The following is a 26620-nucleotide window of genomic DNA, read 5'->3' as shown; positions in this document are numbered from 1 at the left end:
GCTGACTTTCTGTTGGCCGTGTGACCTCTGTTTACTTTGACCAGTTGCAAAATTGTATGCACGCACAGGATGTCCTCCTTGTCCAGTACATTCCTCCACTCCCTCTGGACCTATGTGGGGAGGTGTCTGCCACTGTCTCCTAAGGCATGCGCCTTTAAACTATTTGGCAGTATTATACGGAACCTTTGGGGATTGTAGTGGCTGTCCAGCCTGCTCGCCTTCAGAAGATATCCACGATAATATTTTTTTTTCCTGTTCTGTTTTATTTTGAGACATGATCACACTCTTGGTCTAGTTTGCCTCAACTCATAGCAATCCTCCTGCCTCGGCCTCCCAAGTGCTGGGATTATAGATATGAACCCCAATGGCCAGCTCAACAGTAGTGATATTATTAACATAGTATTAACTCTTACCCAGCTGGTGGTAGTGGGTCTTATTGGCCCAGCACCTAACTTGGACCCTATATTAAGTGCTGAAGGGCTCCCAAGAATTCAATGGGTGTTAGCTGTTGAGTTTCAAGTTGGAAAAGCTCGAGGGGTTAAGCTTCTTGCTGAGGTCCCACTGTCATTGCACAGCGGGACTGGATGTGTGAGTACATCTGCCCTGTCAGAAACATCAGTGCTTTCAAACATTGTATTCCTCTTTCCAACTTGTGCCTGTACCCTAAACCACTGGATACAGGAGGCGACATACCTTGCAAATTTGCTTTCTTTCCTCACCTTTTCCCGTCTGTCCCCTCTCCTTCTCTTTCTTTCAAACAAGGTCTCCTGTGTCCCACTCTAGCTCCAAGCTTCCTAGCTGAGGACGACTTCGACCTTCTTATTATCCTGCCTCTTCCTTTCATGTGCTAGGATCACAAGTATGCATGACTACATTTAGCTTTTGAGATGCAAGGACGGACCCCAGCGCTTCATGCACGCTAGGGAAAAACTATGCTAACGGTTATATCTCCAGCTTCTGAGCCTCTGGTTACGTTTCCAATTGAAGAGGAGAGGGTGTAAAATAATTCATAAAGCTGGGTGGTGGTGGCACATGCCTTTAATCCCAGCACTTGGACGACAGAGACAGGCAGACCTCCGTGAGTACGATGCCAACCTGGTCTACAAAGCAAGTTCCCAGGGCAGCCAGGACTGTTACACAGAGAAACCCTGTCACAAAATCAAAACAAAACAAAAGCCAAAACAAAACAAAACAAAGACAAACAAAACAAGAACAAATTCATAGACAGAAAAACTGGCAAGGAAGACTGGAGGGCAGAATAGTGTACAGCTCTGGGGTATGATGAGCCGGTAAGGAAACACTTGCTCTTGTCCTGTGACCAAGAGGAGGGAGAAGGAACAGAGAGAGAGAGAGAGAGAGAGAGAGAGAGAGAGAGAGAGAGAGAGAGAAGCAAAAGGCCTTAGCCTAGGTATGTCAGAAGTAGGGAGAGCTGCCCAGCGCCCCAGAGGTCATCCGTGTGCTTGGTGCTGGTCGGGCTGTCCTCGGGCTGGACAGGCAGCTTTGCTTCCGGTCGCTGAAGAGCCCTGGCCTGTCAGGAAGAAAACAGGAGTCTCCTGAGCATTTGTGGCCTGCTTCCTTTCACGTGTGCCGGTTCCCCTCGGGTTCAGGGTTACAAAGCCGGTTCATTCCAGTCAGAGGGTTGGCAGCTTGATCAATGATTTCCTGTGCCTCGATGAAAAATGTCTTTCCTCTTTAGAAGATAAATTTGTGTTTCGAGGGGTCGATGCTCTTTGATTTCTTTATAATAGAACTTCATTCCAATCAGTTTCCTAACTGTGACCTGTTCTGGGGCTCTTGGCCAAAACAAATTCTGCTAAAGACAATGAACAGAAACTACAGGAAAATGGTGCTCCTTAATTTAAGTCATGGATAAGGCTCTATAGATCAGGAAACAGGGTCCCGGGAGGGAAGAAGTATGTCCAGGATCACGTCGGCACTTCTGGCTGGCTCCACTTCCCTGCAGGCCGTGAGGAGGGTGTGGGGGATCTGTCATGTTTAAAAACTTGTTAAGACAGCCTTCCAGTTCACGCTGGACATACAGGCTGCCAGGAAATACTCAGCCTATTTGATTCTTGCTCCCCTCCAAACTTTCAGTTTTGTAAGTTGGGCACACAGGATTTGTTTTCTTTTAAAGTAGTGACGCTTATGCTTTATTAATGGTCTCTGATTGTCTCATAAAAGTCATGCATGATGACCTGGTAGAACAGGGCTTGGCAGGGTTCGGGGCTAAATGGGTTCTGTGAAGTTTTATCAGCACGTAATACACATTCCAGATCTTATCTGTACCAAGGCAGAGTTGAGTAACTGTAGCCAAGAGCCCAGGCTTTGCAAAACCTAACATGCTCTCACCCTCCACAGATTTTTTTTTTAATTCAAGAAAGAGTCTTTTTTTTAAAAATTTTTATTTTATGTGTCTTGATGTGAAGGTGTCAGATCCCTTGGAACTGGAGTTACAGACAATTGTGAGCTGCCTTGTGGGTGCTGGGAGCAACCAGTGCCCTTAGCTGCTGAACCATCCCTCCAGCCCTGAGACAGGGCCTTAAAACATGTTATGTAGCTGAGGCTGGTCTTGAACCCCTGATCCTTTTGCCTCTACCTTCCAAGTGCTGGAATTACAATCCTGTGCCATTGTGTCCAGTTTATAGGAAAAAGTCTGGTCAAGTCCTGTAAATGAAAAACAGTTAAGAAAAGGGAACTCATTGTCTGTGTCTCTCCCAGAGAGTTAGATTGATTGTGGTTTAACCATTTTCACAGCTAAATGTTTTCAGACTCTTTGATTTCCCAGCAATCAGCTCCTGGAAGGAGAGTAGATGGCTTTTAGATCTGGTTCATCTATGACCCAATAATACTTAGTATAGGACAGTAGTTCTCAACCCATGGGTCATGACCCCCTTAGGGTCACAGCTCAGATACTTACAATATGATTTGTAACATGACGGCCGGCTTGTTGGGGTTTCTGTCCCACCCGGTACTCCACAGCCAGCAAGTCCCAAAGAAAATCACACAGAGTCTACTTTAGGTTATAAACTGATTGGCCCATTAGGTCGGGCTACTTATTAGCTCTTATAACATATATTACCCCATTATCCTTATCTACGTTAGCCACATGACTCAGCACCTTTTCTAGCTGGGCAGCTCACATGTTGCTTCTTCGGTGGTCTGGGCAGGAGTGGCAGAGGGAGCTTCCTCCTTCCCAGAATTCTCCTGTTCTCATTGTATCACCTCTACTTCCTGTCTGGTTGACCTGCCTATACTTCCTGCCTGGCCAATCAGCGTTTTATTAAGATACATGATTGACAGAATACAGATAGTTCTCCCACACCAATGATTCATACATAACAGTAGCAAACTTACAGTTATGAAGTAGCAATGAAAATAATATTATGGATTGGGGTCACCACAGCGTGAGGAACTGTTTTAAAGGGTCATGGCATCAGGAAGGTTGAGAACCTCTGGTGTAGAAGTTCTCAACTTGCACAAATATGCCGGCTGCACCTTGCCAATAGTAACAAGCGATGGGAGACCACTTGCCCAGCGTCCACAAGGCCCTGGGTTCAGTCCTCAGCTCGGGGTTGGGGGAGTATGTTAAGTAAATAAGCAAGATCTCCTTTGCTAATGGGTTTGGTTTTGGTTCCACTGATCCAGGGGCAGGTTCAAGGCGGCCGTGTGTGTCCTGTCTGTAGTTGCAACTTGCCTGGCATTCGTCAAGCCTGCCATCAACAATATCTCTCTGATGACTCTAGGGATCCCATGCACTGCCCTGCTCATTACGGAACTCAAGAGGTGAGTGCCCTTCTTCCTGTCTTTAGTTGCCTGGGTAACCACTTTATTCTGGGAAGTTGTAGATGAAGACTTCAGGTTCATAAGCTGAAGCATTTTAAAAAAATACTCTTTTATTTTTAAAATACATCTTTAAATGTATCTGTTTTATTTTGTGCATATATGTATATGTCTGAATGTGTGTATCGCACCATGCACATGCACCAGGAGTCCTCAGAGATCAGAAGAGTAGTCCAATTCCCAGAACTGGAGTCTCATATGTTCTGAGCTGCCTGACCTGTGTGCGGAGACCAGATCTGGGTCCTCTGGGAGAGAAGAGTGCTCTTAACTTCGAAGCCATCTCTCCTGCCCTTCCAGAAACATGTTATGTGGGCTGGAGAGATGGCTCAATGGTTAAGAGCACTTGTTGCTCTTTCAGGGATCCTTGGTTTCGTTCCCAGCATCTACATGGCAGCTCCCAAGCATCTGCCACCCTCTTCTGATCTCTGCAGGCACTGCGCATGCACCAGGTATGCACATGGTGCACGTTCGTTCAGGTGAAACATTCATACACACATAATAAAAAGAATGAAAATGTATTTTATTTTAGGTCTTGGGTGTAGTCTTCTATCCACAAAATACATATTAAATCACTGATCTAATTTTAAGATTTGATGAAAACATTGTTTTTGCTGTAGTTGCACCTAAAATGTATTTGAATTCATACTTTCTCTTATTTTGAGCACTAAATGTCTTGGTTTTTGAAACCAGCTCTTGTTATGTAGCCAAGGCTGGCCAGGCTGGGACTAACTCATACTGATAGTCCCATCATAGCTTCCTTAGTGCTGGGATTATAAATGTGACATACCATACCCATGAGGGAGTTTTTAAAAACAACAAAAGACTTTTATGTGTGTGAATGCTTTGTCTGTGTATATGTCTGTGTACCACTTGCATGCCTGGTATTTGGAGAAGCCAGAAGAAGGAATCAGATTCCCTGAATCTGGTGTTAAAGATGGTTGTGAGCCATCATGTGGATGCTGGGAGTTGATCCTGGGCTCCCTGGAAGAGTAGTCTGTGCTCTTAAACCCTTGAGCCATCTCTGCAGCCTCCAAATGTTTTTATAAAAAAAAATAATTTTATTACATTTGTTCTTTGATAATTTCATACATGTGTATCATATATTCTGGTTTCTCTCACCCTCCCAACCTTGTCAACACCTTCATCCTTCCCTACAAATCCATTGCTCACATTTTGTCTTTTTGGTTTGCAACCCACTGAGTTTAACCAGGGCTGTCTGTATGAGTACGGGCTTGGAGCGGTCTGTTGGAGCCTGTCTGGCTCACCTATGAGTACACGCCTGAAGCCGAGACTGCTCTCCCCCCAGAATTCACCAGTTGCCAGTGGCTCATCAGGCAGCGACAGGGTTCCATGAACTGCCCTCTGGTCAGTGACTGACAACTGAAGACCCAACCAGTGTAAACCTAGTGGGAGCAGCAGCCAATGCTACTGTGTGATCATAGTTGTACCGGCTATGCCTGCTCAGAAGATGGCATTTTGCAGCCCTTCATATCTTCCAGTTCTTAGAGTCTTTCCAACTCCTCTTCCTCCCTGTCCCGTGAGTGTTAGAAGGGGTGACATCGATGTCCTGTGTCGGGCTGAGTACTCAGGCAGCCCTTATTCTCAGCATTTGAGCAGACAGCCACGAGTCCCTGCATTCACTGCTGTTCGTGTGTCTATGAACGTAAACGCAAACACTTAGAAGGCAGTTTGGGTCCATGTTGGTTTAGTTGACCCCTCAGCTATGGGTTTGACGAGGTTTGCAGTACCACAGTTCTGAGCGTCTTAACTGAAGTTTCGTCTTTGTCCCTCAGATTGTATGTAGTACTGTGCGAGCTCAGTTTAGGAGATGACAAGTTCTTTCTGGTTGCTTTGCTTTCCAGAGCTGCTCTGCTCATCAGCGATAGCATCCAGGGGCAGAAGTGGCTGAAGAGGCACTTGAATGTGCTACCTGGCAGCCAAAGGATGCTGTCAGGTTTCCTATAGTTGGCTTCTCTGTGAGGCCAGCAAGGATAGGTTGGTAAGAGACCTGTTTTAGAAGCCAACTGACTTGACCCTAGAAGAACAGCTATAGTGGTCTAAAAGCATAAAACTGGACAAACCAAGGCATCCTTATTCTCCGATAAGCTTAATAAAAGACCCACATTTATGTATTTATTGTGTGTACATGTGTGTGGGTATGCCTGTGTCAAATCGCGCATGTGGAGGTTGGAGGATAGTTTGTGGGAGCTAATTTTCTCCTTTCACCAAATGGGTTCTGGGGACCAAACTCAAGTTGTCAGGTTTGCACCAAGTGCTACTACCCACCGAATCATCACGACAGCTCCTTACGTTTTTCTTTTTTCTTTCTTTTTTTGAGACAGTTTTTCACGTGACCGAGGGTAGCCTTGAACTCACTATATAGTTAGGCTGTCCTTGAACTCACCCTCCTGCAGCCACCTCCTGGGCGTTAGGATCGCAAATATGTACCACTGCACCTGTCTGTAGTAAGCTTAATTTATGGACATCTAGGAGGTTGAATAGCTAAAACCCCATTGTTTGGGGTGGAGTATAGAGTCAAGGGGGCTTGTGAGGAGGTAATGGCAGGGCGTAGCGGTAGGACAGGAAAAGGAATGACAGCAAATAAAGGAAGGATTTCTTGGTCCATTACATGAAAAATTGTAAAATTAGATATGGAGGTGATGGGGAAACACCTCTCAATATGCTAGCCCTCTGTAGTGTGTGCTTTAAGTGGGTGGATTTTACGGTACATGGATTATAACCCAGTGAAGTTATTAACAAAACGGTAAGCTCCAAGAACACGCCAGGTGTCTCTGTTTCTCCAGCCATGGATTTGTTCAAACTGCACGTTTCCCACATAGGCGTGTCCAGCTCCTCTCTGCTTCTCTGTAGCAGTTTGCTCTCAGGGATGCTGAGGAGATGCAGGGAGGGAGAAAGCATAGTCTATCCTGAATGCCTCATGATCTTGTCATCGGTAATACCGCGTAAGTCTGGAGCCGTTTTCTGCTACAGACCTAGGCTGCTTCTCAGGGAGAGATCTTGGAATAAAGTTGGTGTTGATCCATTGTCCTCTCTGATTGCTCACTCTCTGTGCGTTTAAGACTTAGCCATCACTGAAGTGTGGGCTTGAATTTCTTTTGGCCACAGTGACCACAGGGTTGCTCAGAGAAATGCACGCCTGTCCTGTGACCAGGGTGACTGGCTAAGGCCTGTGTCTGCAGCTGTGGGGCACAGTGGCTTGCTTCTCTGTCATGCGTGGCCAGGCTTTTGAGAATATCGTCTCTGTCTGTTGGCCTTTTTTTCTGGGCCACACCTTCTCCATTTCCTCTCATCATGGTTTCCCTCAACATCTTTAGTGTGAAGTTACTGATGGCCGTGTTCAAATGCTGGTTCCTATCACAAAACTGCTTTGTTGGAGAAAAACTGGAAAATATAGACAAGCATAAAAGAAAACAGTCTTTTATTAAATAAGATATTTGGTAGTGCTCAGGGCAAAGCTTTGCTCATTTCACTGAATGAAGATAACCAGAGTTTCCTCATTGTCTCATGGTGATGGCTGCTACCCTTCTGTTGCTGCTTCCCTAGTTTCTATCCTTTGCCATCTTATACGTTTACTTAAAACATTGGCCCAATAGTATGCAGCTTTATAAAAATGGGTTACTTCTTTTCAAGTTACTCTGAAATGTGGTTCTCTCACTTGGCGTGTGTTATAGACATCTTTCCCAGGAAACAAGTAGAACTTTCCAGATTGTCTTTAACACCTGCATAGATGTGAACTTAGGGTGTGGTGTACCCCCGGAATCCCAGCACTGGGGGTAGAGACAGCAGCCTCTTTGCAACAGATTCAGTTCAATGCCATTGGGGGGTTACTTGAGATCCTGTCTCAAAAACAAACTAAAAAGAGGGAGAGCAAGAAAATCTGAATTATGGCTATATAAAATTTAGTTAATTTTTGATCATTTAGAGTTCAAAATAGTATAATAATTTTCCACTATTATAAATGCCTATGTAATGAACATCTTTGTGCATTTTGGTCTGTAATAACTATGTTTAAGCTTACAAACTGGAACCGAAAACCTCTGTCTAGTTATAAAGTTATGTCAGGAATGAGGACTCTTGGGCTGTCTGGGGAATTGGGAAGCCACCCCCCTCCTCATTTTCTTCCCTTAGCTTCTGTTGTTCCGCTTGGCTGTTTCTACTATACTCCTGGCCTTCCTGAGGGTTCTCCAAACTTGAGCCTTTTCATTTATTTCTTGGAGGTCTCATTCACCCCGAGTCCAATATCTTGTCCCCTGAAATCTAGTCTCACATTTTCTTTTTGTTTGTTTGTTTTTGTTTCTTAGAGACAGGGTTTCTTAGTAGCCCTGAGAGTCCTGGAACTTGCCCTGTAGACCAGTCTGGCCTTGAACTCACAGAGATCCACCTGCCTCTGCCTCCCAAGTGCTAGGTTTAAAATGTGTGCCACCACCGCCTGACTCGGTCTCATATTTTCAACTGTATGCTGGGTATCCTCCATCAGACTGTCTGTCCCCCAATACTCAAGGCTCTGGTTTGTCTCCACCCTTCCGTGTGCTACCTCACTGTTTCTCTCACCGCCCTCCACAAATCCTATTTTAAAATTCCCAAATGAAAACTAACAAGGTGGGTGGTGGTGGCGCATGCCTTTTTTTCCAGCACTCAGGAGGCAAAGACAGATGACTCTGTGGCCAGCCTGGTCTACAGAGTGAGTTTGAGGACCACCAGGGCTACAGAGAGAAAACCCTGTCTCGAAAAACTAAGCAACAACTGAGCAGTGGTGGCCTGCGCATCACTCAGGTGGATCTCTGTGAGTTTGAGGCCAGCCTGGTCTACAAGAGCTTGTTCCAGGGTAGCTAGGGCTGTCACACAGAGAAACCCTGCCTTGAAAAACCAAGAACAAAAGAAAAGAAAAAAAAGAAAAGAAAAGGAAAAAAGAAAAAGAAATGAAGAAAAGACAAACCAAACAACAACCAAATTTCTCAAATGATAAAGGCACCGCTGTTGCTAATGCCATTCATTGCGCCCCAAAATCTCCTGCCCCTGCAAAGGACCTCTGTCTTTCACAGGAACTCTTTGGCCAATGTTTCCCATTCCCCACTTCCCACCCTCACACCTCTCCAGTAGGCCACTGCATCTGTTTTCTGCCTCCTCTTTTCTCCCCTAGTCTTCTTCCTTAAAGGGGGTAGTTTTCATATTGCCCCTTTGTCCTTACACAAGCCTTTAGTGGCTCCGTAATTGCTGTCTCGCTTTCTCTGACTTTGCTTCCTTCCCTGTGCCTGGTGACCAGTCGGTCTGGACCGGCTCCTTACTTTTTTTTTCCCCTCTTCAGCTCGTACTTGCTTGCACTTTGTCCTCCCAGTCAGCAGCCCTTCCCCACCCCTGCTCTGCAAAGACCCAGCCTTCCTATATCAGCTTCTTAGAGGCCAGCTCCTTGGGGATTTCCTATCCCTTTCTTCTTCCTCAGTTAGCCTGGCGTCTCTCTTCCCAGACTCTGTGCCTTTACATTGGGTTTAATGTGTGTTCCCATGAATATGGATAATTTTCTTCTTCTCTCTTTCTGGTATATGATTCAAAGGCAGAAATTATACCTATCTGTACATTTTCCAAGGTGCATATTACTTCTGAAAATTCTCAAGTCTGTATTCGCAAGGTAGCTCTATTTCATTTTAGATTCACATGATTGCTTGAGAATGTAGTAGAAAATGCTGGAAGAAACTTGGGATCAGGAGCTAGACAACACTAAGTTGGGAGCTTGACTTTGCCTTCAAGTAGCTCAGAAATTCAGGCATTTTCTTCACTTCCTTGGGTCTTCCATAATAAGATTAAGGTCTGTTAAAAAAAAATTGAGGGCTGAAGAGATGGCTCAGTGGTTTAGAGCGCTGGTTGCTCTTCCAGAGGACCCCAGTTCAAATCCCAGCACCCACATGGCACCTTCCAACTAGTTCCAGAGGATTCAGCACCCTTGCACAGATACATGCAGGCAAAATATAAAATAAATAAATCATTAAAAAATGAATAAACAAAGCTGGGGGCCCTGGCAACATGTAAGAAACTAAGACAGAGCTGCCGGTTCAGAGAGAATTTGTCTCAACAAATATGGCGGCAAACTAAACAACACAGTTTATGTCTTTGATCTTCCAATGAGTGTAAATAAGTTGTATCTAGTGCAGAATCTATCTGAGGGTGGCTAGTCAAGAAATACTAGTTGTGGCTATATATAGTAATGCTTGCCTTTAATCCTAGCACTTGGAGGTAGCCTTGGGGTAGAGGCAGGCAGATCTCTGTGAGCTTAAGGCCAGCCTGATCTACACTGTAAGTTCTAGGCCAGCCAGGGTTACACAGGGAGACTGTCTCAAAGCAAAAATAAACAAAAAAGGAATACTAGTTGTATTATTTAGTTTTCTGTTGCTCTGCTCAAACACCATTACCACAGCAACTTCTAGAAGAGTGAGTTCATTTGGGCTTGCAATTCTGGAGTGATGATGGGTCCATCGTGGTAGAGAAGCATGCCAGTAAGTGGCAGGCATGCTGGCAGGAGCCAGGCAGGAAGCAGAGAGGCAACCATAGCCTCTATAGCAAATGTGGAGTGGGAGGCAGAGAGAACTGAAAGTGGGAGAGGCTGTACCATATACTCCCAGAGCTCACCCCAAGCAGCAGAGGTCCTCTAGCAAGGCCCCCACCTTCTCAACAGCGCCACCAACTGGGCACTAAGTGTTCTAACGCCTGAGTTTATGGGTCCAGTTTCATTCAAATCCCCACATCAGCTGCCTTCCTTAAGTCCTTCCAAGGACTCCTATCAATAGAAAGAGAGACAAATACAATTTTAGCTTCTCTTGTGGACCCTTCCTTTCCTATCAAGGGATCCCCCCTGTGTTCTTGACTGGAGATGCCCACTGAATGGCCTTTTCTCGTTATTTGTGGCCTAAAGTTCTGGTGCCTGAGGTTTGGGGCCTGCCTTCAACTTCATCTATCCAAGCCTGAGATACTAACAGAGACTAAAGGTCTGTGGAAGACATGTGACTAAGTAGCTGTTGAAGATATCTAAAATACATGTTATTTGGAGCATTCAGTCCAGTGGTGCTGGCTTCTATTTGGCCTGAAGTGAGTAGAGTATTCTAGATTTAGATGTTTTTTTTTTGTTGTTGTTTTTGTTTTGTTTTTTGGTTTTTGTTTTGTTTTGAGATAGGGTCTTCCTGCATAGCCCAGACCATCCTGGAACTCACTGTAAACCAGGCTGGCCTTGAACTCAGAGATCTGCCTGCCTTGGCCTCTTGGGATTAAACACGTGCACTACCACACTGGGTTTGTGCTGTCTTTCTTATCTTTAGTGTTTTTTTTTTTAAATCTATTAACTGCTTTCCTGACTTCTATAATTGCAAAAGTCACCAGCGTGGAGAGTTACCTGTCTCCCTCATCCATCTTCTTCTCTGTGTTTCCTTTGTGCTAAATAGGGATACTATGTGTCCAGATGCCCAAGTCGGAAGCTGTTTTCCTGACCATCTCCTCTGGTCCTGCTCATTGTTCTACTCCTTAGCATGGCAATGTGGATAAAATTCAGTCTTACACACACATCTCTGCTGCTCCCATAAGTTGAACACCCCCACAACACACACACACACACACACACACATACACACACGGGAGGCAGAGGCAGGTGGATCTCTGTGAGTTTGAGGTCAGCCCCGTCTACAGGGTAAGTTCCAGGACTGGCTCCATAGCTACTGGGAACCAAAAAACCAAAGGGAAGCAAAAAGATTCCCAGGAAAAAGGGAGTTCTTGGCGCTCTTGGCACTCTTGGCATTTCCTGTCAGCATCTCCCCTGTTTGTTTTCATATGGCATGGCATGTCCACGCCAGTTTGTCTCATGGTGCCTTGCTTTTGTCAGGGAGCCAAAGAGGAAAGTCTGCCTTTTATCGTCTTGCTTCTCTCTAGCCTTCCTTCCTGAAGCATGTCTTAACTATTAGAGTTTGAGTGTTCATTCTGAACCTTCTCTCACCAGGAGAAAGTGAAAGCTTACTCTGATTCAGGGTTATGATCTGATTTTGTTGAACTTTGGGATGTTTAAATCACGCTACTAGGAGATTCTCTTGTATTTAAAATACTTTAAAAACAACTTTTCCTGGGGGCTGGAGAGATGGCTCCGCGGTTTAGAGCACTTAGAAGTTTTAGGCTACTATTATATCAACATATCTTGCAGACGGGAAAGTCAATTTTGTAGATCAAAGGGTTTGTAACTGTTTGATGTTTATCCCTCTCCTTTGGTAGCATGAGGACTACCTTCCAGTACCGTGAATACTCATCCATAGGGGTGAAGGCTCTAGGTAGGCACCAGTTTGAATTCCCAGTGTTTTGTGAGTTGAGTATGTGCTGTCTTCAGTATCAGGGCCTTACTGTCAGCGGGTAGAGAGCCAAGGCAACTCATAGAAGGAAGGGTTTCTTCGGGCTCACACTTCCGGAGGCACGAGAGTCCATCACCATCATGGTGGGAAACATGGTGGCAAGCTGACAGCTCCTGTCTTAAACAGCAAACAGGAAGCAGTGAGAGCAAATTCAAAATGGCGGGTCTTTAAACTCTCAAAGCCCGCCTCCAGTGATGTACTTCCTGCGACGAGGCAGACAGCGCCACCCACTGGGGGGACCAAGGAGTCATTCAATGAGAAGGTCTCATTGATAACCACATGGCCATGTGTGGGAAGAGCACCCCGAGGAGGCAAAGCAAGCAGGAAGGTTGTAGGGCCCATTCATGCTAAGCCCCAGAATGTTTGAGGAACAGCATAGTTTGAGCAAAGATGAGTGAGGACCAAATCATGGGGAGAAAAGAAAGGGGAGCTCATGCATGGGGCACGGGGCCTTGGCCACTGTGAATACTCTCTCTCATTAAAGCCCTGGAGCAGAACATTGCCAGCTGACTACAAGGACAGAGGTGACAGCAGGTTAGAGAGGAGGAGATGATGGGGGCCTGGACCCACGCAGTCAGAGGGCAGATTTGGGGTGGATCTGAAAGAAGAGCCGAGAAATCGGATGTGGGGTCTGTGGGCAGAAGGAAAGACTAGTTGAACTTGTATCTGAGTTAGACATCAGGGTACCCTGTCAAGATGGTGGGTTCTATGCATCTGGAGTCGGGGCCAGGACTGGTGGGAGATAAGGTTATGTGAGCCCATGCGTACCTGTGATATTTACACCTGTGTGGCTATGTTTGGTAAGACGCCAATGCCAAGGGCTGGAGTGGAAGACAAGCTATGGAGATACAGGAGAGGTAGGTAGCCAGCAGACCCTCTGGCAACCAGAACTGACCCTCTCCCTCTGCCTTGCAGGTGTGACAATATCCGCGTGTTTAAGCTGGGCCTCTTCTCCGGCCTCTGGTGGGCCCTCGCCCTCTTCTGCTGGATCAGTGACCGAGTCTTCTGTGAGCTGCTGTCCTCCGTGCACTTCCCGTACCTGCACTGCGTGTGGTGAGCTCCTGCCCTGGGGTGGTGGCATTGACACTGGGTGTCCCCGCTTGCTGCTGCTGGGCTGGGTGCTCCCTGCCGGGTGCACGGGTGCACGGGTGCACGGGTGCACGGGTGCACGGGTGCACGGGTGCACGGGTGCACGGGTGCACGGGTGCACGGTGCCCGGGCGGACTCAAGGGAGAGGCGCAGAGCCAAGCATTCTCCTTTCTCCCGTCAGACGTTTTAGAAAGAAACAAAGTCAGGTAAAGTGTGAAAAGGGCTCCAGGGAGCTGGTTTAGCCAGAACAGCCCCTCCCCCCTTAATTGTTATGCTGCTTGGCGAGTTGGCAGCCTCTCCGGCAGCTCCTTAATTAGTACCAGGGAGCCTGAAAAGTGAGTCCTGCAACCTGAGCCCCAAGGTCTGGGTGGGTGGTGGGGAAGGGGGAGTTGGGGACCTAAGTGATGTGAGGACAGGACGGTCCCCAATAGGAACCACGCCTTCAGGGCCCATGTGACCAATGAGAGCTTGGATCCCGCAGGTCGGCTAGGGACAGTCTCAGCTATTCTTTTGTACAGCTCCAGCGAGAGCCTAGGGGACTGGAGTCTATTGCTGCCCATCAGTCAGACTGTTTGATAAGGAGCTAGAGCATCTATATTTTGGGGAGCCTGGGAATGACTAAAGTTCAAAGAAAAGAAAATGGAGGTTACCAAATTCCATACAGAGAGACCCACACTGAGGAAGGGGAGGAGGCAGTGGAGGAGTGTGTGGGGGGGTGTAGCTCAGTGGGAGCGTGCCTACCTGTCATGGAAGCCCCTGGGTTCAAACTCCAGTGAAAAAGGAGGAGCCAGGGATGCCGAGTGGCTTTCTTCCTAACAACTGCTTCAGCTCCAAACCCTAGACAAGGCAGAGTTTCTGTCTCTGTCCTTATGACTGCTAAATACGAAAGGTGGCAGGGAACAATGGTTGTCCAACATCCTGATAGATTAGGAGCATCCAGGCAAAGTGCAATAGTGCATCCGTGTCCAGAGTCATCTTCACAGTTTCCTGTTTTGTTTTTAAAAGCACATTAATAGTTCTGTGCTGTATTCATTTTGAATTCTGTTGTCACACATGTCTGACTTTCCTCCTTGGTTTCTGGTCTTTGTGTCATTCTAAGGAAAGCCTCTTCCATCAACATCACGGGAACATAGGTCCTTTGAACTATACATTAAAAGCATAGGGGCCGGAGAGATGGCTCAGCGCTTCTGAGCACTTGCTGCTCTTAAAAAGGGTCCTAGTTCGGTTCTGGTACCCAGGTTGAATGGCTTTCAACTACCTGTAATTCCAGTTCCAGGGGATCCCATACCCCTTTTTGGCCTCTGCAGGTACCTGCATAGCCGTTCATACACTCACATGGCACACACACACACAAATTAAAACAAAGCATTTTAAAAGTGTATTTTAAATCTCTTAAGTAATTAAATATTTTTACATTTATTTGTTAATTTGTGCTTGTATGTATATGTGTGTGGATGTGTGCATGATGTAGGACATGTGCGGAGGTCAGAGGACCACTTTTGGGAGCCAGTCAGCTCTTTCTTTTTGCTATGTGGTTTCTGGGGTTTGAGCACAGGCCATTAGACTTGGGACATCTCATGGATCCATATTTTAAATCTTTAATTCATTTGGGATTGAGTTTCAGTATAGGGGTATAAGGAAGAATCTGTCTGCCCTTAAAAAATTATTTGCTGATAAAGATCAAAATTGAAGCTTTTGACAGGTAAAGATAATTTTTTAAAAAAAAGGATTTCCCCATAAAGCTGCAATCACACTTTAATTGTGGGATGATTTCCGGTGAAAAGCACAGGCTGAGCTTATTGCTAAGGTGAGAAGGTGGGATTTAATTTGGGGTTCAAGCACTTCCAATTTTATCATTGGCCCTCAGTCTTACTGGGAAGACCCTAAAGATATTTGGTCCAATTATCAAATAGGATTTTTTTTTTTTTTTGAGACAGTGTTTCTCTGGGCAGCTCTGGCTATCCTAGAACTCTCTCTGTAGACCAGGCTAGCCTCAAACTAGTAGAGATGCACTTGCCTCTGCCTCCTGAATGCTGGAATTAAAGGCATAGGGCATCTCTGTGTAGCCTTGAACTTTCAGCCGTCCTTGTCCTCTTGAGTTGGCCTCCTAGAGTGCAGGGGTCTGAGCCACCATGCCATTTCAAGTGGGAATGCTTTGAAGTTTAGGATGCTCTCAAGTGCTCAAGATTTATCGTAACCCTTCGCTATGCTGACTGTCTCGTCCTTGCTCTCTGGATGGAAGTGACAGCAGGGGAGGCCGGTGGTCCAGGGAGACGCAGGTGTCTGCAACCGCACGGTCCGGTGTCTGCAACCACACGGTCCGAACCTGCGCCAGGTTCACCGCTCTCCTCTTTTGCAGGCACATCTTCATCTGTCTTGCGGCATACCTGGGCTGCGTGTGCTTCGCCTACTTCGATGCTGCCTCAGAGATACCCGAGCAAGGTCCAGTCATCAGATTCTGGCCCAGTGAGAAATGGGCCTTTATCGGTATCCCCTACGTGTCCCTCCTGTGTGCCCACAAGAAGTCGCCAGTCAAGATCACATGATGGCAAGGCAGTGGCTGGCTTCTCGGACTTATTTCTCTTCGTGCACTGGGCTTCATTTGCTGGCAAAAATCGCCACGGGGGTTGAAGAATCGGTGTGGGTGTATCTGTTTAAAATTCTGTTCCTCTGGACCACTGTGCCTGGGAAGGAGGTTCATCTTTTCCCTAGATGGGGGAATGTAGGGCTCAGGGAGAGTAGGTGTGTCTTTTTCAGCATCCTTTCTAGGCACGTGGGCTTGCTGGCCTGTCCATTTTGGCAGTGGCAGAACAGTTCTTTGGGAGACCCAGGGCAACTTCTTGCTGGAGAAGGTGGCTTGCTGTAGATCCCACGGCCCCCAGGCTGTGTGAGTGAGTACATAGGAGTTAGCTTCTCTGACTGACATAGACAAGACTTTTGGGTTTTGTGATGGAAGGTGCCAGAGCTTTTCACTGGCAGGCGAGAAATTGTCCTTCAACAAAACCAAGAGTACAGAACACACAGGGGGCCTGTAACTGAGGGGGCTGGCTTGTCACTTGCACCTCTCAGCCTCCCCAGCTTTTCCATGAGCTTGTGGATCCTTTAACCACTACCTCGGCTGAGAGATGGAGACTTGGTGTCAGAGGGCAAAGCAGTAACACCCTCTACCCACAGGCTTCTCTGGGGTGAAGATTCCACCCACAGCCCTTCTGCTTACCCCTTGACCTCTGAGCGCACCAATGGCTCATCTCCGTCACCCAGGCAGCGCAGGTTTTGAATGTGGAGCATGTGTGAAGCTTTAGGGAAAGTTCTCACTGGAAGCTTCCAGGATGTGTCACCTCCAAGACTCTGACCCTGTTCCTCTGCTGCTTCCTGGAAATGTGGGCCTCCTGCGTTTGTTCTCACGTTACCTGGTGCTAATTGGTTTCTCGGAGCACTTGTCTGTTTGTCCTTCTGTCTGTCACTACACCCTGATTAGCTGGTTGGGGGTCACAGGTGGGCCGGGGTCTTCAGCGCATGAGGTGGGATATCTCAGGGAATGTTTGTAACTCAGGCACCTTCTCTTTTCTGACATTCCATTGTGGGGAGTCGGGCAGTGCTGGGGGAGCGGGGATTGGAGTCATGAGGCCACTGTTCTGAGCCATGAACAGTGTCCTGAGTCAGAAGCAGCTAGTTGGTTCTGGCACCTCAGGAACTTGTACCCTGGTTAGAATTTTCACAGGGTCCGTAATGGAAACTGAACTTAAGTTTTTACATGAATAGACTCCATTTCACTTTTGTGGCTTTGAAGTCACTTGCTAGGTTATTTCTTGTTTATAGAAACAAATCTTTATGGAAGTAAGTTATCTTTCATTAAATTTATAGCATTCACTACGTCTCCCAGGGAACAAACACGCAAGTTATTTGATTGGGGGATTTCCAAGGCAGAAATATTTGGTTTTGAGGGAGTGTTTATATGATCTTACTATAGCTTAAAATATATTTAAAATGATTTTTGAGTTGAATGTTTGTGGCTATGTAGGGGTTCAGAATTGCTGCTGAGCACTTTGGTTTTTGAGTCTAGAAATTTTCAGAGGGTAAAATCAAACCATCCTTGTTTCTGGTCTATCTTCCCAGGCATGTGGTCTGCTCTTATCTATTCTATGCTGTACAAACATCTTGAAGACACACCCAGCTGCCCCATGCTGGAAGGGTTGGCTGGGGCTGGAGAGTTAGCCCAGCAGTTAAGAATACGTGTTGCACTGGGCAATGGTGGCACACACCTTTAATCCTAGCACTTGAGAGGCAGAGGTAGGCGGATCTCAGTGAGTTTGATGCCAGCCTGGTCTACAAAGCGAGTTCTAGGACAGCCAGGGCTTTACACAAAGAAAGCTCTGTCTTGAAAAAAAGAAAAGGAAAGGAAAGAAAAAAGGAATGCATATTGCTTTCCCAGAGGACTCAGAATTAATTCCCAGCATACACATGAAGCTCACACCCTGTGATTCCGGTCCCCTGGGATCCCTGCATACAGGCAGGCAAACATTTATGCACATAGAGTAATAACATGTATAAACTGGAAAGCTGGCTGTAGGAGAGGGTTTCTAGATGCAAGGTTTAATTTGTCCCGAGGGCGCTGCCGTGACAGTGGTGTGGTCCTCAAAGTCAGGGAAGACTCATTCCTTTTCACCTGGGAAGAGAACTTACTCCCCAGGGCCTCTGCTGACACCACTAGAAGTGGGGATCCAATACTGATGGAAATGCTTGAACATGATTGGGTGAAAGGAAATGAACGCCCGACTTAGGGGGCAACTTCTCCACGTAGGTGCCACCAGATCTGGCTTGGGATGGAGTGTGTTTGGGGCAAACACCCTTTTTTTCTTTTCCGCCTGTCTGTGACAGAGCTTTCTCCTCTGTCTCAGGCTGGCTTCCATCTTACTGTGTAGCCCAGGCTGGCCTCAAATTGATGATGAGCCCCCAGATGCAGCCTCTCAAATGCTAGGTGTGATTATAGGAGTGAACGGCCATACCCATCCTAAACGGAGATCTATAGCTCGCTAACAAGGGACTGGACATATATGAATCTGAGTTTGAGCTGGGCTTTGGGCATTGTTCATATTTATGTTAAAGCTCCCCATGTTGAGAAGAAATTGGCACACTACGGAAAGGCAGCAGAAGAAAAACATTACCCACGCCACTGTTGCCTTAGAGCATCCCTTGCCAATAGTTTGCCTTTTGGGTGTGTTTCCTTCCTATCCTTTCTGTCCTACTACAGCTATAATTAGATGTCATTTAGACAGTGTATCCTTGAATGGAGTACAAACGCCAGCATTTTCATGGAGAGCTGGCGTGGAGTACACTTTAGCTGGCTTTCTCTTGAAGGCTGATGGCTGGTCTCTGAGCTCACTACCGGAACTGCCTTTTCCATGAAGCCTGACTGGAGTGGCCCCGAGACATGGGCTGATTTCAGCTTTTGATGGAACACTTCACACTTGGATCTCTGTGTCATGGTAAACAGCTGTTAAAGACGTGACTTCATGGACTTTCATGTGTGAAGAGTGGTAAAGACAGGCTGAGCCCAGAGTCCAGAATCTTCTCCCTTCTGGCGAAGTTGGCACTGATGAGCGAGGTCATGACCACTCAGCGGCATGGGTATCGGACTATTCTGTTCCAAATCTGCCTGCGATCTCAGGACATAGAAAGCCAAATGTCACCAAGCGTTCATCTCTGTCCATGATTTTACAGTTTTGATCTATCGTTGATTCTTAGGAGGAGAGCTCCTTGCTTTAGTGCCCCATGATGCCAAAGCCAGCTCTTCAGCGGAGCTCTTAATGTCTGTATCCATTTGTGATGTGATCCATGTGGGGGAAGTGTGTGTGTGTGGGTCTCTCCGGTGAAAAGTGCCTAAAACAGTCATTGAGGGTCAACAGTGTTGTGTTGAGGGAGAAAGCTAGATGGTTTTTCTAGTGGTGACTAGAACCTCCCTCAGAAGTCCTTTCCTTCTGACCCCACCCTGAGCCAGCCCTGGAATTTGAACCTTCCCTAGTTCTTCTTCCCTCGGGTCTGATGACTATCAGGCAAGGGCTGGAGCTTGGGCCAGCCAGGCCCTCTCTCCCAGTTCCTTTCTCTAGCTGAGCTTGGATTCCTCCTAACCAGGGTTTGACCTAGGTGCTGTTGGTCCCAATGGCCAAGGACACATCTCCGGCCAGAGTGGGATTCTCATTAGATTTTATAGACTTTATTCTCCCACATTCTTAAATTACTTCAAAGGGCTTGCGTCTTTTCCTACAATCAAGTCATATCAAAAAACTATTTTATAACCACAATATGTAATCCAAGTAAATAGAATATTTTCAGATATATACCGTGTTTTATACTTTTATGTAGGGTGTGCTGTATATGGGTGGTATGTATTCTGGCTGAGGTAACATTAATCATTGCTCTGGGGGAATTTATAGGCCTTTTGCACTTTATGCTTGTGTGTGAGAGAGAACTCTGATAACCACTGTTAATATTAAAGCCATTAACTGGCATTTCCTGTGAATAAAGATGTATATGTATCTATTTCTGAAGTGACTTCTTTCTTTAAACATTTTTGTTATTATGTATGTATGTATGTATGTATGTATGTATATATGTGTGTGTGTGTGTGTGTGTGTGTGTGTATGATGTGTGTATGAATGGCGGCCCTCACACGTGGAGATGAGTCCCCTGCCTTCATGTGGGTTCCAGGAGTCAAACTCAGGTTGCCAGGCTTGGGTGACAAATGCCTTTACCTGCTGAGCCATCCTGTTAACTCGTTTGTTTGCTTGTTCTCCCCGACTCCCATGCCGTTTAGACAGAATCTCACAAAGCCCGGTCTGGTCTTGAACTTACATATATATAGTTGAGGATGACCCTGAACTTCTGATCCTCCTGCCTCTGCCTCCCAATGGGACTACAGGGTGGTAGTTTGAATGAGAATGGCCTCCATGGGCACATATGTTTGAACACTTGGTTCCCAGTTGGTGGAACTGTCTGGGAACGAGTAGGAAGTGTGACCTTGCTGGAGGAGAGCTACTGTGGACAGGCTTAAGAGTTCAAAAAAAGAGAAAACCCTCCCACTATCCCTATTCCGCTCTCTCTGTCTCCTGCTTATGAATCAAGAAGTGAGCTCTCGGCTGCCACCAGGCCTTTGCTCTATCATCATGGATTACAACTCTCTGAAACTGTAGGCCCAAATGCATGCTTTTTGAAAATAAGTTTCCTTGGTCGTGGTCAGCATGAAGTAAGACAGCCACCATGTGGGAATCTTCAAAGTAATTTCTAAAGTATCTGTAATGAAAATGAACTTTATCCCTCCCTTCCGTGAGACAGGATCTCATATTGTAGCCTAGGTTGGCCTGGAACGCTCTGTAGCCCAAGCTGACCTCAAACTCACAGCAATCACACGGGCAGGTCACAGGCAGGAGTCAGCACCTCGAGCAAGCGTGCCGCTCGTGGATTACAGAGCACAGTATCTTTGCCTGGTGAGAGGTCTGGGCATCTGTGACCACACACGCTTCAAAGAAGTATCTAGTTCATTTCTGATTTCTTCCGAGCTGTGAAACCAATACACCACCATCTTCTCAGCACAGAGTACCAAACAGTTCTGTGTTAGGTCATGTGGCACCTTACATAGACGACAGCTCACTGGTGCTGCCTTCCTGGCAGTCTCAGGAGGCAATATCTTGTGACATTGCCAGTCAGTGCCTTCGTTGGCAGCACCTGCATCTACCTCCTTACTGTTATAACTTCCGGTGATGGTCGTTTCAGTGTAGGAATTCACTGGTCACCAAGGTTAAATAAGGTGACCAGAGAGGATAGGTCAGCATTACCGAAGGTCCTCATGGTGGGCTCTTTAGACTTTTCTCTGGTTAATAGGAAGAGACACTGGCAGCTCTGGAGCCTTGTGATGTCTGATGAAGTTGGCTTCTTCTCTCCAGGGTGATGTCCCTGCCTGTGGTTTCCTGGGGAATGATGTCCCTAGGACACTCCCCTTATAAAGAACTCCCTCTGTGGCAAGACTAAGGATCTGAATCCTTTCCGGTTCTCAGATTGGTCCCTTGATCCTGAAAATTGAACCTCAGTCTCTTTTGAGTCTAGGAAGTGGGGGCAGAGGCTGGGTAAGAGGCTGAGTGTGGGGGGGAGACAGAGGCTGGGTAAGAGGCTGAGTGAGGGGGACAGAGGCTGGGGAAGTGGGGTTCTGTGTTCAGAAAACAGTGCAGAGTGTATCCCCAGTTATCCTTGAAGTCTGCTTGTATGGGTCTGACTGAAGGAGACAGAAATCCTACAGGCTTCCCTGCCCTCTGTTTTAAAAGACCAGAGTTGGGGTCCAACTCCCCTTTAAGACAAACATTTTAAGTGGTGCTCAGGGCATAACCCAGGGCCTTGTTTGTGGTAGGGGTGTAACCCAGGGCCTTGTTTGTGGTAGGGGTGTAACCCAGGGCCTTGTATGTGCTGGGGGTGTAACCCAGGGCCTTGTATGTGCTAGGGGTGTAACTCAGGGCCTTGCATGAGCTAGGGGCATAACCCAGGGCTTTGTATGTGTTAGGGGTGTAACCCAGGCCAGTTGGGGGTGCTATAGCATGCCTGCAATCCTTCTACCTGGGAGGCATAGGCAGAAGAATCGCAACAAGTTTTAGACTAGCCAGGGCTACATAGTGAGACCTTTACTGGAAGAAGGAGGAGGAGGAGGGGGAAGAGGAAGAAGAAAAGAATCAAGAGAAGAAGAAAAAGAAAAGAATCAAGACCCAAAGATAAACATTACATTAAGGTGTCAATATGGGGGACTGGTAAGAGGACTCAATGGGTAAAGGCATCTGCTGTCAAGCCTGCCGACCAGAGTTCAATCCCTAGGATCCATGTGGGGAAGAAAGAAAGAAAGAGAGGAGAGAGAGAGAGGAATGGAGGGAGGGAGGGAGGGGAGGAGGAAGGGAAGGAGGGAGGAAAGAAAAGAATAGGAAAAAAGCAAGATAGCATAATGGTATTTGCTATTCTGTGAACAAAACAAGCAAACATAGCTGCTGGACCAGAAACTAATGGAGTAGACGCGCCACCTTGTGACAATATATGGTATTGCCCTCAGTGGTGCTAGCTTGTCTCCAAACTCAATGTCTGTCTGAAAAGTCTGATAAATTTTGCAAGCTTTTTCAGGGTACATGTATGTTGCCTTGGGTTTTTTCAACCATATCTCTCTCGGTCTTCACCCCCTCTTCTCTCCATGAACAGCTCGTGTTTCGTGGCCTAAGGTGTTGGATATTGCTAGAATTTTTAAAATAGAGCAAATTCACTTCTGTACATGAAACCAAATTCATACAGATGTGGTATAGAGGAAGATTTTGTCCATCTGTCTGTCTGTCTGTCATCCATCCATGAGTCTATCTACCTACCTTACATGATATCATGTAGGTCACTCTGGCCTTCAGCTCAATATTACTTCCTGTATATTCCAGGATGACTTGAATTCTTGATCCTCCTGCCCCCACCACTCCAAGGCGGGGATTATGGGTGTGCATTACCGGGTTTATTGAGAGTCTATTTGTTGTTGTTTATTTTTTATGAGATTTATTTATTTTATGTGTGTGTTCTGCCCAAATGTGTGCCCATTGCCTTTGGGGGCCAGAAGAGGGTGTCAGATCCCCAGAAACTGGAGTTATAGAGGATTGTGAACTCCCACGTGGGTGCTGGGAATGGAACCCTATCCTTTCTCTGGAACGACACCTAGTGCTCTTAACTGTGGCTGCAGCCTCTAAACAGAGCTTTTTTTGGTTTACTTGTTTTGTTTTTTAATTCTCTGGGATCAACAGCCCCATTTATACAAGATAAACACAAGATAAACACATCAGCACACATCCATTCAGAGACTGAATGATGCTTTTCTACTGTTATAGTTATTGTGTAGGGTTGGGAACAGAACCTCAGTTTTCCCGATGCTTGAGACACCCTAGCACACCTGCACCCAGTGCACCTGCACCCAGCACGCCCGCACCCAGCACGCCTACACACAGCACACCTGCACCCTAGAACATCTTCACCCAGCACACCTACACCAGCACACCTGCACCCAGCAACCTGCACCCCTAGAACAGTGCACCCTAGAACACCTACACCTAGCACACCTGCACCCAGCACATCTACACCAGCACACGTGCACCTAGCACACCTGCACCAGCACACCTGCACCCAGTACACCTGCACCAGCACACCTGCACCCAGCACACCTGCACCAGCACACCTGCACCCAGTACACCTGCACCAGCACACCTGCACCCAGCACACCTGCACCAGCACACCTGCACCAGCACACCTGCACCCAGCACACCTGCACCAGCACACCTACCCCGAGAGCTCACACATGCTGTGGATTCTGGGCCTGTTCTGTCTTTGCCTCCTTCCTGGTGTGTTCTGAGCTCTTTGACTTTGTCCCCTTAAGAAACTCTTCTGAGTAGGGAGGGTGTGGTGGCACACACCTTTAATCACAGCACTTGGGGGTCAGAGGTAGTCAGAGCTCTGTGAGCTCAAGGCCACTAGTCTATGTAGTTCCAGGACAACCAACACTACATAGAAAGATCCTGTCTCAAAATGAACACAAAACAAATCCCAAATAAATAAATAACTAAATAAATAGGTAGATAGATAAATAAATAAAAATAAAAAAGAATCTTCCAGAAATTTGCAGTTCTGTCTTTGCCTTCTCATGATTGTGGGTGTTCTTTGCTGGGAAACAGTCCTTAAACTGAGTGTCTGGAACCAGGGTAGTTTGTGCTTCTGTATTTTAGGATAAAGGTTTATGATAATATATATCATGTCGGTAGGATTTATGCCATGTGGAGACCCGTGGAGACCCATTCCATGCTCCTTCCATGCTGCTGGTGTTACCCTGCTTGGTCAGTCCCGGCCTTGCAAGCAAACTGCTTCATTCCTGTCTGTATGGTCATGTGGCTTCTTCCATGCCTCCCTGTGTCCAAATAATCCATCGCCTTTGCCTTCAAAAGATGTCAATGGGACTGGAGAGATGGCTCAGAGGTTAAGAGTGCTGGCTTCTCTTCCAGAGGTCCTGGGTTTGATTCCCAGTAACCACATGGTGGCTCACAACCATCTATAATGGGATCTGGTACTCTCTTCTGGCAAGCAGGCAAACTTACAGGCAGAACGCTGTGTACATTATGAAAGAAAGAAAGAAAGAAAGAAAGGAAGGAAGGAAGAAAGAAAGGAAGGAAGGAAGGAAGGAAGGAAGAAAGAAGATGTTGGTTACTGGATTTATGCTCCACTTGAATCCACTGACTTTGCCTCAACTGATTACATCTTTGAAACCCTTATTCCCTGACAAGTTGCATTTGTTCTGGGTGAATGTGAATGGAGGGGGTTGGTGTTGATCCACTCCAGGGTCTGATAAGATGCTTTCTACATCAGCTAAGAATGTGGAGCCCCCTCCCCACAGTTACATGTGTTTGTGTTCTCTCTCTCTCTCTGTCTCTCTCTCTCTGTCTCTCTCTCTCTCTCACACACACACACACACACACCACACCACACACACACACACACACACACATACACACACACACACACACACACACACACACACACACACACTCACTCACAGAGTCCTGCTTCTCTAATACATTCACCCTCACACATGCAACATGAACATCCGGGTTCATTCCTGGTTTCCATTGGAGGTTCCTGTGCTGGGTTTTCATCCTCTTGGGTGCAGCTGGGGTGTGTGTTCCATTTACAGTCTGCTGTGGGAAGACACAGTGAATGCTGAGAGAGATTTGTAGGCACGATAGGAAATAGTGGACGGTAGGAAGCTTGCTTGGTCTTCACTTGACATAAAAGTCTCTTTGTTCTGGAAACTAGGGTGTTTCGGGGATGAAGTCATCCTGCCACCCATTCGCATCTGGGCCGTAATAGCGTGGTACGTGCATTCCCAGAGGCATGCAGGGGCTGACCTCGTTATCGCTGCTTCAAGCAATTCAGTTAGTTTAGTTCCCAGAGTAAGAGACGCGCTGGTGGGAAGGCCTTGCTGAGCAAAGTCTCCCTAGACAGGAAAGCGATGTGCAAACAGACTAGAGAGGTGTGTGCAAGGGAAAATGGAAGTAAGATGTCCCCTGGGACAGTGCTCTCAGCCCGACGGTGGCTCTCAGTTCATGCAGAAGGTCTCGTCCCAATCAGTTCTCTGATTTGAAACACCTTTGACTTATTGCCAGCCACTGGAACCTACTTTTACATTTATTTTTTAAAATTTATTTTTATTACTTTTTAGCTTTTATAACTTTTTTTTCTAGTATCTTGGACTAACTGGGTGACAAAGGAAATCTTTTTAGCAGCTGTCTTTATTCCTTCTAGAAGGGACCACGTGTAAATTATTTAAAGTCTCCTTGATCAGTATTGGACAGAGAGGAAAATCCATTCTGTCCAGGCTCGGTTGTCTGGCAGCGATCTCCCTGCCCAACCCAGGGACAGTTTTTCTTCTTTTCTTTCAGAGATTGGTAGGCTTTTTAAATTAATTATATGGATCACTGGTTAATAAGGGGACATAAATCATGAAGAAAGGAGTGGAACATTCTTTTTTCCCTTTCCCTGGCTGCTTAGAGCAGGCAATGAGTGGACCGCTCAGCTGGGGGAACCATTTCACCCTACCTGTGTGCATCCCTCCCTGTGTGCAATGAATTCTACCGAGCTGGCAGGGGCCCAGCCCTGCCCCACCTCCGCACAGAGACCCACCCTGACCCTGACCGCGACCCAGAGTCAAGCAAACAGGTGCTCCTACTCCCAGACTGGGACAGGTGGAGGTTTAGTTTGGTTTTTCTGGGTCACCTGGAAAGGATTTGGGTACCCAACAGGAGGCAGCACAGGCCTTAAGTCAGGTAGGGGGAGGGACTCACACCAAAGAGAACAACTGGTCAATACAGGAAAGTAAAACTGTCAGAAACACATAGAAAGGACACACACACACACCACCACCACCACCGCCACCACCACCACCACCACCACCACCACCAACAACAACAACAACCAGGGCAGCCGCTACACATCCATACACCTGGACAGACAGGGGGATCCAGTGATATCTCACGTGGTCCTGGGACACCGGATCAGCAGCCACATCTGACCTCTCCTGTGTCCAGACAGAGGGTGCCTTAACCAGATTCACCTCTGGAGGTGACTTACTAGATGACTTTCTAATTTTGGGGTGGAGGTGTCAAATTCCTCCATAAGGCAGCAGTTGATCAAAGGGAGTTTTGGGGACCTGGACCTCAGGTTGGGCACCCCCTAGGAACTCCTTGACCACTGCA

The 26620-nt window shown here is 46.8% G+C and overlaps 1 protein-coding gene across 1 annotated transcript in view; it reads left to right on the top strand.

The window, feature by feature from the left end:
- Acer2 (alkaline ceramidase 2) overlaps positions 1-19865 on the top strand; it is a 40408-nt gene extending 20543 nt beyond the window's left edge. Inside the window, exons 4-6 of the mRNA XM_048453038.3 lie at positions 3646-3783; positions 13152-13289; positions 15685-19865. Coding sequence (XP_048308995.1) covers positions 3646-3783; positions 13152-13289; positions 15685-15871 — 463 coding nt within the window. The 3' untranslated portion in view covers positions 15872-19865. The remainder of the gene's footprint in view (positions 1-3645; positions 3784-13151; positions 13290-15684) is intronic.
- Positions 19866-26620: the final 6755 nt, after the last annotated feature.

Source organism: Myodes glareolus, chromosome 3, assembly GCF_982192425.1.
Source record: "Myodes glareolus chromosome 3, mMyoGla1.1, whole genome shotgun sequence".
Taxonomy (NCBI): Eukaryota; Metazoa; Chordata; class Mammalia; order Rodentia; family Cricetidae; genus Myodes; species Myodes glareolus.
The sequence above is the reverse complement of the archived record's forward strand: the minus strand, read 5'-3'. Positions and strand labels throughout refer to the sequence as shown.